The sequence below is a fragment of the Rhea americana genome, unplaced genomic scaffold (genome assembly GCF_003343005.1).
Source record: "Rhea americana isolate MKP2758 unplaced genomic scaffold, rheAme1 scaffold_338, whole genome shotgun sequence".
NCBI lineage: Eukaryota > Metazoa > Chordata > Aves > Rheiformes > Rheidae > Rhea > Rhea americana.
The window spans coordinates 96,629-110,248 of record NW_028186466.1 but is presented as its reverse complement, the minus strand read 5'-3'; the positions used below and the strand labels follow the sequence as shown (position 1 = coordinate 110,248).

Genomic DNA, 13,620 nt, shown 5'->3' with positions numbered 1-13,620 from the left:
TTCTGGTATAAATTTTTGATGACCCAGGAGGAACAACCTGGTGGTCCATTAAGTTTCTGCTATGTAAGTGAGATCAGAATTAGGCCTCTGTTTGTTAGTTATCTCTAGAATTAGCAATTTACTTTTCAAGTAAATTCAGCAGAGGGGTAGTGGAAACCAATGGATGTGAAAAGACAAAGAAAAACACCAAAATCACCAATACAAACCTTCTAGGTAACGAAAAACTCATTTTGGATGCTCCTGGGAAGTCTATAAGAGGGCCTGTGCTACCAAAATAAATAAATAAAAAAGCAACTAATCTGGAGAAAATTCACAGAGCAATTACAATAACAAAATTTTTAAGGATCCATTTATGAATAAAAAATAAAATAATCAAACTTATTGGACTATCTGAAGGAAAACTCTGATACAGAAGCATTGGGAGGTGTTGGAGGATCACAGAGAGTCTCCTTGAGACTTGTGTAGGCGTGCCAGCTTGTATGAAATTACTTTGGGGATCTCTGTTACCAGTTGCTGCCAGGCTACAGGCATATCCTAGCTGTCTTTGGGAAATGCTGCTGAGCCCTTTTTTGTTGAAAAAGAGTTGTTCTCCAAGGACAGATTGTCTATTAATATATTTCTATTAATTCTAAGGATTAGATTTTCATCAGTGATGCTCTTCTTTACTTTCACTTTTCCCCCAAGGAGTATCATCACAAAAAAGTTCTTCTAGAATTTAAGTAATGAAAAAAATGAAATCAAAATTGTAGTCTAAAGACATCATTTGCCAGGCTACCCTAAAACCACCCAGGAATCTGCTATTACTAAGAACTTTTACATGGAAAAGAACTCAAGTACTATAGTAATGAGCAGCACTGGATGTGAATGTGAGACATTATGAAGATTCTTAGTGGAATGTGTTGACTTGAAGAATTGAAAATTAGACATGATAGAGCTTTGAACAGTATGCTACCTGGCCTGTTGGACTGTTAGGAACACAGATCATATTAGGAGATAATATACTTCATCAGATGATGGATTTTGTTGGCTTTGATTTTCCAGTTTTGAGTAATCTCCACTTGACCTTGCAACATCAGCAACTTTCACAGCACCCTGTGAGGGAACAGTGTCATGCTCTGGGTTTTTCCAACTCAATAGACATTTTTGGTTTTGTCCCTGCAGATACCAATTTTCCAGATTATGGCTGATTCTTTTCTCTAGACATTCAATATACAGGTCAACAAAGACTAAGGTTTCGAGCAAGTGGGAAACTTGCCAACTTTTTTAGCTTCATTTCATGTCTTCAACTAAGGGACTTAGTTGAAGATGGACAGTGTCAGGGGAATCGTTTGTTTATGAAGAATTGGCAAAGAAATGGGTTTTCTTCAATTTTTCCAATCAAATATGCCAATTATCTAATTCAAACATATTCTCTTGCTCTCTCTGATTTCTATGATTCAATGTACTTCAAAACTTCGGAGACACCTCCAAGATTTTGATAAAATGAACACCTAGAGGCAAATATAAGGTTTGATTACAGTCTCATTGATTTCAGTGGCATTGCCTGCATGTAGTTGAGGTCAGAATTTGGCCTGTTGTCAGATGAATTTCAGCACTTGCTTAGCTGAGGCCTCCTGCTTCTGCAATGTTGGTGCGGAATCATTTTTATTCATTTGTTGTTTATTCATAATCATTTATCAGGAATAAATGCAGAGAGTTTAGTGGATATACTGGATCAGTAAAGGCACAATCCATACCAGAAACTTACAGAAAGATTAAGAGAAGTAGATTAACTCACCAAAGAACAAATAAAAAAAATCAGATTTGCTTAAGGATGGTTCAAAGGACAGCAAACATTGAAAAGTTATCAGCTTTAATTTCAAAAGGATGAGACAAATGAGAATAAATTGGTGATGATGAGTAAAATAGACAGTAAATAAAGATTCTACAAGAGAAATGGCAGAAAATGAGAAAAATTAGAAAAGTGAGAATATTCCACTGGACTTGAAAGAAAAAATCTGTATCCTCAAAATGCAAACTCTTTTAAGTTTAAGATCATGAAGACCGCTCCCTAATCTAGCAGATATGAAAAGCAGCTTTGGCTTCCCAAGATAAAATTTAACTCTTGATGGTTTTCTTTTTAGTTGTAGAGTTTTTAATGGAAATAGTCCATCAATTTGTAGTAGAAGTAAAGTTTGTTCTGCTTTTCTTAGAGCCTGCAATTGCTACTCTTCAGAATAAAAAATTAAATATGGGTTTTGAGTGCTTCTAACTTAAAAAGAAAAACGCTTCGAATACAGAAAATGCAACTTCTCTGCAGAAAAATAAAAGTCTCTCCAAATCACTTAATGAGTATCTTTTGTACTAACAGATAGATCCAACATGTTTTCTAGGTATATATAGAACTCAGTCAGGAAGAAAGAAATATAAAGACAATGCTTCCTAAAGGAGTTCTGATGTGGTAAGACACTTGCCATCTCTCTCAAAAAGATTTTCACTAAGTAAAATTGTCTGTTGCAAATCACATCTGTTAAAAGAAGCAACCAGACCAACACTACTTCATCCTGGCTTTTTCTACCTTCCTCACACACATTGCCATTATAATCAGGGCTGACTTTCAAGTGACATCTACACTAATAAATAAAGCGGGGCTAGGATACAGCATCAAGCACAGACCTGCTATAAGCATGCTCCTTTGCTAAGTTTTGGCCCATGCACTCTAATGGTTCTTTCAAACAGTTTGGGGAGGACTACAGTGCACAGACAACTTCCAGTAAGCAAATAGGATATTACTGTATCTGTTCTGGGAGGGAGGAGAGTTTCAGATGGTCTTATTTGCCTATGGCACAGTGTGCCATGAGACCTCAGGCCAGAGAACAACCTCTAACATCCTTTATTATGAGCCCTGCTTTATATGCAAATGCCTTGCAGGTCACTCCAAGAAGTGTAGGATGTGTTTGGCAAATGCTGGTACTCATCAAACAAGCCTGAGCAGAAAGAGTGACTGTTTTTTAACACAAAAACTTTTAAAGTGTAAGTATTCACATTCTTATTCACAGGGCTGTAAATATTTGTAAAAATCTATTTTGTGGGACTTTCAGATCCTCTTAGTATTGGATTAATTATGCTTCTGCTTCTATTAGTATACATACTAAAACTCCAGTTAACTTTAAATAAAGAAGTCAGCTCTATCTTTGAAGATTCTGTTTTCTGGAGTTTAGGACCATCATGTTGCAAAACATGATAGTCCTCAGCTGTGTTAACATCACAGTGTTTTTAACTACAGCTGCTTTCAACTTTGCAATGTTTCCATGGTGCTGCTAGATGTTCCCTGTGCAAAGAGATTTTTTAGTGACACTGAAGTTCTCACTTGCCTAAGAATTTTACTTTGCATTCATCCCTCAACAGATGAAAATTTCCTTTCCTCAATTTTTTGATTTTTTTTTGATTTTTTTTAAGATGTTTATTTTGTCCGAAGTCTTGAGGGTCTAGAAGTCAACTGAAGCTGATTAAAAGAGAAACCTGAATAACAAATATTCAACTGATGTGAAATCTAACTCCTGTAATTTTCTAATTGTCTTTGCCAGCAGAATATTATTCTTTCAAGTGGGCTCTAACAGTTAAAAATTAGTCTTTTCAGGAATACATCTAACTTATTTTCAAGACGGAACAAGCCTAAGTGCAACAAAATCAGATACTCCAACCACATCCCTAACTAAGATGTCAAAATCATGTTAAGATGTGGTTAAATATAGATGTAAGAAAGTCCTCACACAACCTAACTTTAGGTTTGCAACGTAACAGGTTTTGTGCTGCTTTCTGGAGGCACTGGTTTTCTTACTGGATGTCTAAAGAACAAGAGGCTTTTAAACTTCCATGCTGTGAATCACACCTTAGTTAGCCCCTCCTCCCCCCCCAAAAAAAATCCCATAAGGAGAATTAAATGAATTTCCCTTCTTAGAATAGACAAAATTATTGTATAAACTATTTGCAGTTACTAGTCACTTCCATAAGTGTATGTCAACTTGTTTCCCAGTGTTACAAAAGAAACTGATGCTTAAGAGAGATGAAGGTGAAGGACAAGCAAGTGGGGTGAATTGTGGGGCCTCTCAGTTATGTTCAGGAAGGCCTAGGTGGAACAATTTCTGAGGGAAACTGGCATGTAAGCAGCTACAGTTTGCCTGAGTGGCAGAGCTGAGGTGGACGAGTTAGTCAGCACTGCAAATGTGATGACAAGATGCCTGAATCTCTGACAGGAAAGCAGGCAGAAGTTTGGAGAAAAATTCCAAGAGGAGTAATGAGTTGGCCAATGCAACAATGAGACATAATGGTGGCAGTGTTATACTACCTAAAGGGAGAGCAAAGAGAACATTAGGAAGGCCAGAAAGAGGAATATGGAATAATGTGATAGATGCACTATTCTCATGGCATGCTCACATGTTGACTCTTCCTCTCCAGTTCACACATACACATGCACACCCAAGTCCCACACATGCCTGCCTTCCATATACACTGCAAAACAACCGTGGACTCAGAACTGAATGTAAGCTGGAAAAACAGCTTGCTGGAGACTATTAATGCTGGAGTAGTGTCTGGTGACCTACCACCCTTTTCAGCTGTGGACAATCAGACAGTGTTACGAAGTAAACCTGTCTGGAATTAGAACAGTAGAGAAGGAATGTGCTGCAAATGATTAGAAAGAATAGAAAAAAAAATGTTGCTACATAGAGGGATGGAAAGTGCTTATAAAAATAGACAGAAAATAGGAGACTCAGATTGGAAAAGAGCAAGATAATAAATTGGGGAAAAATCAACTCAAAGCAACAATATTAAATGGCTAGGAGAAAGCTGAAAAGGAGTAATATTGGAAATTAGCTAGGCTAGCTAGATTTAAGCAATAATTTATTGTGGTGGATTTATTACATAATATGATATTGAGGTTCTTTTATTGTGAAGGAAGAAGGAAAGAGAAGAGACAGAGAATGCAAAAAAAAGTAGTATAATTACAAATGGTAAGTACAAATACAATACGTAATCAGATAAAGAGATGGAAAAGGTTTCCTGCTTTTGGATCACCTTTAGTCTTGGACGCTGCAGTACCACAAAGATGTGGACGATATTAAGGGAAATCAGAAAACTGAAACATACATGATTAAAAATATAGAAGAAAGGCATAAAGAAAAAAAAATCAAATGCACTCTGTAAGGCAAAGAATGTGGTTAAACAAAGAGAGATATCTTGTGTCATGTATTTAAGTATTCCAGTTCCTGCATGTTTAGTTAATAAAAGAGTTGCTCAGGATCTAGGAGGATCTAAGTGGAAGAACATACAATAAACAGTAGGGAAAAACTATCCTTGCCTGGAAATTTATTAAATTACTGAAGCATCTGCATCATTCATTTCAAAAATTAATCACTTAAAATATGTCTGTGCAAACTGTTTGAGAAATGAGTGAAAGAAATAGTTTTGCACTTACTACAGGAGCTCAAAACAATGAACTGAAAACATTTTTCTAACTTTTGCATTTACAAATCTATGAAAGACCCTAGCACATGAAATTATATGAACCTCCTAATAACTATGCTTTTATTATCTGATCTGGAGCAGGATAAAATTTGTCTTTTGCTAAAATGGTCATTCTATGTCAACCTTAAAGTTTGGTTTTATGTATACCATTTACATGCTAGGAAGGGATAGGGAAGTCTGGGGAATGATAGAAGAAGGACACACAGACAGGCATGAATGTTTCCATGTTCTTCCAAAGCATTTCTTAGATATTTCTACTGTAGTCTTCACATCAAAGGAACATTTTTTTTTGACTCAGATGACTACATATTATCTATTTTAATCCCCTGAGGCATTAGTTTTATCACTATCCCCGTATCTCTGACACTATACTATCGCAGATCTCAGCATCTAGTGGTACTACAAGTAGACCTTAAAGATAGTATACTAGTAAAATTGTCCAAATGTCTCTGGTGGATTTTTGAGATCTACACTTCATAGCTGAAAACCATAACATCTGATCTTGGTTTGGAATGGAAACCAAAAACCTTCCAAATCCATTGAATTTCAACAGAATAAAGGCTGCTTTCGTCTTCTGGGTGTGCTTATTCACCTCATGGCTGAGGCAGGAGAGGATGCTATCTTAGAGCTTGTCTAACCACAGAGTTATTCAGAAGCAGCTGTTGGGTTTTAAATTCACATTCACAACCTGAATACACTCCTAAGTGTAGATGAGCCTTTAAGAATTCATGCAGACCACGGAGTACTTTCATTCTGTAGCTCTCTAGTTAAGTGTCAGTTAACTGAAGATATTGATTTAGACTTCTTGCAAATCTGGATGAGTTATTGTAGGGCATAGCTTGGAAATAAATATTTCTGAATTCACTAAATCAACATTTTCTCACATGCAAACTCAGCTAATGTAAAATGAACCATGTAAAAGCTATAGTAGGGGTAAACCCAAAAGAGAGGAATTTATTGCTGGAGGGTACAAATGACCATCTAAACAATAAATGATATTTATTACTGTTCTTCTACAGGCAAAGCACAGAAAATATTTGAGGAGTCTCACAAATCATACTCAGCAGGATGTAATCTTTCAAAAACCTTTTCATCCCAATGTCCACCTCAGTACAGATGTGTAATAGATAACATAAATGGTACTTGTTTTATGCAAGCTGTATATTTGAATGACTAGGCAGGTGATGACTCCCTCTAAAATACAGACACAAAAATAATCGGTCATGCACTCTGGTTGTCCAGCACTGCCTGATGGAAATGTGGAATTAACTGCTGTCTCTTCTTTGTGCATTGAAATGCAACCAACAGGGTACTTTCCTAAGCTCCAGATGACTACCAATCAACTTAATTTCAACAGGTAGAGACATCTGCCCTGCCCCAACACATTAATGTCCTCATTTGCACGCTTCTTCATCACACACTTCCACACTTTCAGAAACAATTGAGAAGCCAGACTGCAAAAGGCCCCTCTTGTGCATGTGTAGGGGAGGTGTGCAAGGTACGGGAGAGGTAAAGGGACTATTCAAAGAGAAGAGAATACTCTTGTTCCCATCTTTTCAAATTCCTGCTTCGCTAAAAGGGCAGGGGGCCCCTGGCCACCTCAATAAGCTTGCTCATGCACCAGACTACATGTAGCACGTGAAAGAGACTCCTAACTGGATGGATGGTATATATTTTTAATTCCTAAGGAGGTACAATCTTGAAGTCCTCTTCTCCTACAGACTCACTCTGTATATTCACTCTAACACTTCACAACCTTGAAGCTCCTCTGTATCCACCCTTGCCACTCCTCTCCTCGTATGCACTTCCCATCTGTCCCTTCAAAAATCAGCTTATCCGCACATCCCCCACTGACAGATGTACACATCTCCCACACAGGAACAGCTGCCATTTACCTTTGTCATCCCTACCCACATGCTTATGATTTCCACTGTCCACCTCAAATTATCACAGGGAGGAATGCACATACCCTAGCACCAGCAAGTGTCCCCAGAGAAACCTAAATGCTCCAATCTTTGCAGATAGATTTCACTAGCTGTATCAGGACTACAAAGGACATAGTACTGACATAAATACTCCATATTCTTGACATTTGAACATGGCTCAGACACTAATGCTTTGATCCCCCTTTCTGCAACCATCCAGCACTAATTGTACTCATCAATTCATTTCTGTTTTTCTAGCCAGCTGACTGTTTGATGACTCAGTTTGATTTTTTTTCCATGCAGTTAAACATTGAGGAAGCAGCACAGAAGTTGAAGGCGAGGGCATTGACCTGGGCTGAGCTGGGAGCAGTGAGCTGAGCCCACGGCAGCTGCTAAATCCCAGAGGCCAGACCTGCTTGCTGCGGTCACGCATCTCCCCCTCATGGACAAGAGCTTCACTATCCCAGTGGCTGTAACCTGGCATGGAAGAAAGCCAACAACAGGGGAAAGGGGCTTTCTGCTGGCTACAAGCAATTCCAAGCACTGTTTGGAAAAATAGGCTGGATCAACATCTTGAATGCGATTCTTTACAGTGGTGAATTAGTGCATGAAGCAGGACAACAGATTCCTAACATAGCCCATGAATGGGCAAGCATGACCTGTCTATTAGCTAAGTATTTTACTGGACACTATATTTTTTGGTGAGAATTGATCCTTTTGTTGAATAAACCATAACTTTTATGTAACTGACGCTACATAAGATCTGGGCCCAAAGGCTTGCAGTGCTCAAGTAGAGAGGTTGTGTGTGATTGGACTGTATCAGACAGATGCAAGTCTTACAGGATTAGTCACAATCTTCTGATCCGCTGTGAATGTAAATAAGCATTTCTCTACCCAATGTAGGACAGTGCTTAAAAAGACACCAAGGCTCTAGGCCAACTGGACAATTTCAGAACAGATGTTGTCAATATATGAGAATGTTTTGAAGGGAAAGGCGTCCTTACTGTTTCTCTCTCACACCCAAGATATATTCTGTTTCCTGCCTTCAACCAGCTTCCAGTCATGGAGAAAGCTGGTATTTTCATGTTTCCTTTGACTGGCATCATTACTTCCTATGTTTTCTTTAACCTAGCTGTTGCTTAGCCAGTAGCCCTGTTAACTACCAGTAGCCCTGTAAACTGTAAAAATAAGGTGCATTGCTGTGCCTCCAAATGAAGCTGGTGGCAATATTTTAGCTAGACATGATGGGATTTGCTTAGGACTATTCTGTAGTTCTTCAGGAAAAAAATTGCTATGTCTTTAAAGTACATTCTGTTGTATACATCACACAGAAGACAAACACATCTAGGATGTGTTCCATCCTTTCTCTACCCACACATCAAACCATTTTCTCAGTTAGTCATCTTTTCCTACCCTCCTCTCAACACAAACATTGCTTCTTAATAGTCACAAAATTTACCTCTCTTGTTCTTGCATAACTTTTTTCAGCACAGAGAGTTGTACCACAAACGCAGTGGTTACGTAATTCTCCATTACCATAGCCATTTTATACACCAGCACAGCTTCCTGTATATGTATTTCAGACTTCCACATAGATGTACGTCCTTCACAACCCATACTCTTACGCACAACTCATTGATTTCAGCTTCTTTCTGCAGCCTGGCTGTATTTTTCTCAACACATGTCCTACTCTGCAACTCTGCCAATCATGTAAGCTCAATGCCTACCAGACACACCCAGTCCACTCATAGACAACAGCATCCCATACATCAACGCACCTGTCTTCACTGACTGTATGCACTTGCCTCCTACGTGATTCCCCCTTGCAGTTAACTCACAATCTACCCTCTTGCTTCCATGTACACTTGCATGCATATGGCCTTCTGCAGTTGTAGGCAGCCTCCTTTAAACCACGAGGCAGATCACCACAGATAGCTTATACCCTTATTCACTTTTGCTACTCTTTATCACTCTTCCCTCCCCTATAAGCTACTTTCATTCTTACAAGCCCCACACCTAGGGCTATAATCCTTACCTGCACTTCCTTCATTTACTTTGAGCCTGCTCTGCACGATGCTTTCTTATTAGTCATGACTTTTCATTTCTTTCACCTTCCCTTCCACAGGCCTTACAAGCACAACTGGTGTATACCTTCCTTACTCACATACCATCATGTGTCAACCCATGTTGAGTTCCTCCCATCTCATAACATAACTATCATTCCCATTCACTTCACTTCATGACCTACAGCTCCTAACTCACTCACCTCCCCTCACACTGCACACTTTACTTTGACTGTGCTACAACTATGTGTCTTAAAAAGCCCTCCAGGTAGTAGTAATCTGTTTTATTCCTTTTCCTCCCACTACTTTATATCTTTAGTCAGCTAACACATTTGTACCATTCTCTCTTGCTACTTTACTTAGTCAGTATCTAACACAAACTCCTTAGCTCACATCTCAATTCTACTAACAGAAGACACACCTCTTTTTATTCACCTACGTGTTGTGACACCCACACCCACACCCACACCTCATACTATTTCTTACTTCCTCTTGTTTTCCTCAGCTGATGCCCCTGCATCATATTGCCTGTTTTTCCTCCTGTTCTTCCTATACCAACTACCTAGAACGAGACATCCTTTCTTCTGGCCAAGCCACTGTTGCCCTTCTGGACCGTTCTCTCTGCACAAGCCATGCACAACTCTAAATTTCCTTCACCCTGAGCTGTCTTGCCCCATACTTCCTGTAAATCACATTTTTCCCATGTATCTTTGCACAAAATCCAGCCTTAATTTTGTCCACATGCCATTCAGATCCCTTGATTTTCCTCATTCTCATATTTCTCAAGACCTACCTTTATATACCTGCCACAGTTCACTCTGCCCACATAATGATCATTATCTTGCATTTCCTTACAGCACCTTTACACAGCTTTCTCCTCAGTTCTGCCTCTCCCTCATAACCAGGTACCAAATATCTACAGGGCTCTAGCAGGCTTCCACCCTCCTCTGAAATTTCTCCCAACTATTACCTCCTTGTATACCTTTATGACTCCCTATACACTTTCCCCTACATCACACATTCAGTTCACATCTTGCTTGTTTTTTCCTCCCTGTTCCTCTCCTTGGCATGTATTCCACCACAACACAGACCTTTCCTTCCATACAGTAACATCTTCCTTGCAAATACCTCTTGTCAAGTTCTTGATATTTAGAAGATCTCTTTTAGACCTCACACAAGCATTGTGTATCTCATTATTTTCCATACCTTTCTCCAAATATACAATAGCTCACATTTTTATTCCTCCTCCAAACATCCTGTGTGCCCTGTGCTTTCACTGATCTCCCCCTACTCCCACTGCATACCCTAACTCCCCCTTGCAGATCCTAGCAACCTTGCATGTTCCTATCTCTATCCTCATCAGCCTCCAGTTTTCACCTTTTCCCCATACCTCCTGTGTGTTACTTCCCCCTTTGAGCTTCTAGACTTCTTTCCACCCACAAAGATCCTCTTTTTTTTCCAGTTGCCCTGCAGCATTATTCCTTTTATCCTGACCACCTTTGCATTGCTCACTTGCCCTTAGTACCCAAATATACAGCGTTTGATACAAGCAGTTTATTTTCATCATGTAGCATCTTCCCTCCTAATTTCTGATGTCTATCTTTGTATGTATCATTTAATTCTTCCTTCCTTGGAAAAAAAAATCTACCTGTATCCCATACTTCAACATACTGCACCCTCCCACACAGAGCACTCCCATTCTGGCCCTGCTAGTACATCCTCTTCTCCCCATATTTTGGTTCATCCAGCTGCAATCGTACCTAGCTTCCCTCCCCCTATCATGCTCACACATGCAGTTCCTGGTACTGACATGTGTATCTGTGACCAGTCTCTTTACTACAAGCAGTTGGAACCATGCCAAACTTGCTTTCCTTCTCTGCTGCTTTTGTCTGTCTTTCCACAAAGGAAAAAAAAATTATTATTAGATCTTCCTTTTTTTTGACATCTTATTTATAGGTGTTTCTTCTACCACTCCTCTACTTACACGCTTACACAGGTCAGGTATTTCAGTTCCTGAGAATGTCTCTCCTATTTGTCTGGGTATTTTCCTGAAGGCACAATGTAAAGGCAAACTTTACATACCATTTGCACGCCTCATACAACAAATCACACAAGCCTAGCAGCAAAGAGCCCAGTGCATTCTCAGAAATTGTACTGTAGCTCATAACAACCAACCAGACCATATAGCACATATCCTTGTCTATTTAAAAAGAAAAGAAAAATACACCTCCCCCTACACACTCTTCTCTAAATAACTGGTTTTGCAATATAGGAATCAAAGAATGCATGCATAGCAGCCCTATTCAATCCAGAATATCCATCTGTCCGGATACTGTATATTTATAGTTCAAGAGATAGGACCAACACAGATCTTTCCCGTTTATTTTAATGAAGGATTAAGAACTGATCAGAAAACTATCTAAACCATTCAAGGACTTTTTCCCCTCTTGGCTAATAGCTGTTTGGTGTCTCCATAAAGACTTGCCAGTAACTGACGCTTTAAGCTGCATTTCAGCTGTTTAGATGAGAAAGAGCTTTCTATTTTCCTCTTTATGTGTGCCTGTGTTGATTAGTCGTGTGCTGCATTCCTAGAAGACAATTAGAAAATGCTGGAAATTGCAGCATAAGAATAGTTTTCCTGCCTTTCTAGCACAAAGTGAACGTATCTTTTTCACCTAGACACAGATGTGCAGAGGAGCCTTTGATCTCCAGTTGCTTCCAGAGAATTTAGTATTTGTGTTTGAGGAAAATGAGGATTGATTCAAAGGTCATGAATAGGGTTTCCAGAGTCTGGCACAAAAAAACCCTACCAGTTCAGTTAGTTACCTGAGACATGTGAGGTCTAGTAACTGGGAATTTGGACTTCACTTGTCATGGGCTCTAACTTGCCCTTAGGGTGAGCATACTACTTAAGCTGAGGTTGGTTCTCACAATCCCTGCTCAAGATTTGCAACTCCTTTTGTTGTATCTGAAGTTGCTGGTTTCTCTCTTAAAACATAATCAAGAGTCTCTTTGCTTTTGCCTCTTAAATCAGATTCCTTTTGCACCTCATATTTCTCCTTTGCTGTTTCCCCGCCAGGGACCTAACAACAGCTTGTAGAGCAGAAGGAGAGAGGAAACTCAGGAGTAAAGAAAGCTATGGGGCAGCAGGGCTAGGTGAAGGAGGAGGCACAGTGCGAAAGGCAGTAACATTTGGGATAGATCTACTGCTTACAACACCCCCCCCATCCCCATTATACTTCTTTAAAGAACCCCTCTCTCCCCCTCCCCTCTCCGCCCTCTTAAGACCCTATTAGAAAACGTCAAATTTCCCTTACCGTGGTAGGAGTAACCATGGCATCCGTGTGAATGTTTCCAGAAAAGTCGACATGAAGAGAAAGGTGGATGTAAATATGTTCATTCAAAGTCCCAAAGTTGGTCTGCCTGGGCTGTGCAGAGTTGCTCTATGGGAGAGGAACCTTAAACTCTGAGTCCCGTGAACATAATCTGCTCGATTATAACAAACCAGCTCAGCCAGATGGCTCTGTGCTCTGCAGATTAACCCCTTTGTTGCCACGCTCTACTTTTCCTACCTACCTACCATTTACAATAACCTTGCCTGCTTGGGGAATTTCAGAGAATGAGGCATTTTTCTGAAAATGACAAAACTGTCATAAAGGTCATTTTTCTCCTATGTGCTCGAAAGAAAGCCATCATGTACCTATTTTCATTTTTTAATGCTATTGATAATTTTATCCTTCTTCCAGGAAAAATCTTTTCGTATTATTAGGAACAGTGTTAGCACTAGGCAACATTTGAGAGAATTCTTTTGTTAAATCATAACCATCTCTTCTGAACTGTGATTCTCAGAAGACAATATTTTACTGGAGGAATATCTCTGCATTTGCACTCTAATGGTCTAGCCATTCTCCTTCTCCTTCTCCTTCTCTGTTCTTCTCCTTCTCTCTCTCTCCTTTTCTCTCTTCCCCATGCTCTCTCTGACTTCCACATGCACACTCACACAGATGCATGCACACACCACGCTTTGCCAGCATGTGTTGATATTCTTATCCATATTCAGAAGTCATTATAGGACATATAAAACAGGTGAAATAGAGAAACAGGATTAGTATGTTATAAACCTCTGC

At 39.4% G+C, this 13,620-nt stretch overlaps 1 protein-coding gene across 2 annotated transcripts in view; it reads right to left on the bottom strand.

The window, feature by feature from the left end:
• NTF3 (neurotrophin 3) overlaps positions 1-13,004 on the bottom strand; it is a 48,068-nt gene extending 35,064 nt beyond the window's left edge. For both annotated transcript variants that reach the window (XM_085311280.1, XM_085311279.1), the window contains exon 1: positions 12,811-13,004. Coding sequence is in view for 1 of the 2 variants with exons in the window: in XM_085311279.1 (XP_085167405.1) it covers positions 12,811-12,828 (18 nt within the window). In the remaining variant the exon portion in view is untranslated. The remainder of the gene's footprint in view (positions 1-12,810) is intronic.
• Between the last annotated feature and the right edge of the window lie 616 nt (positions 13,005-13,620).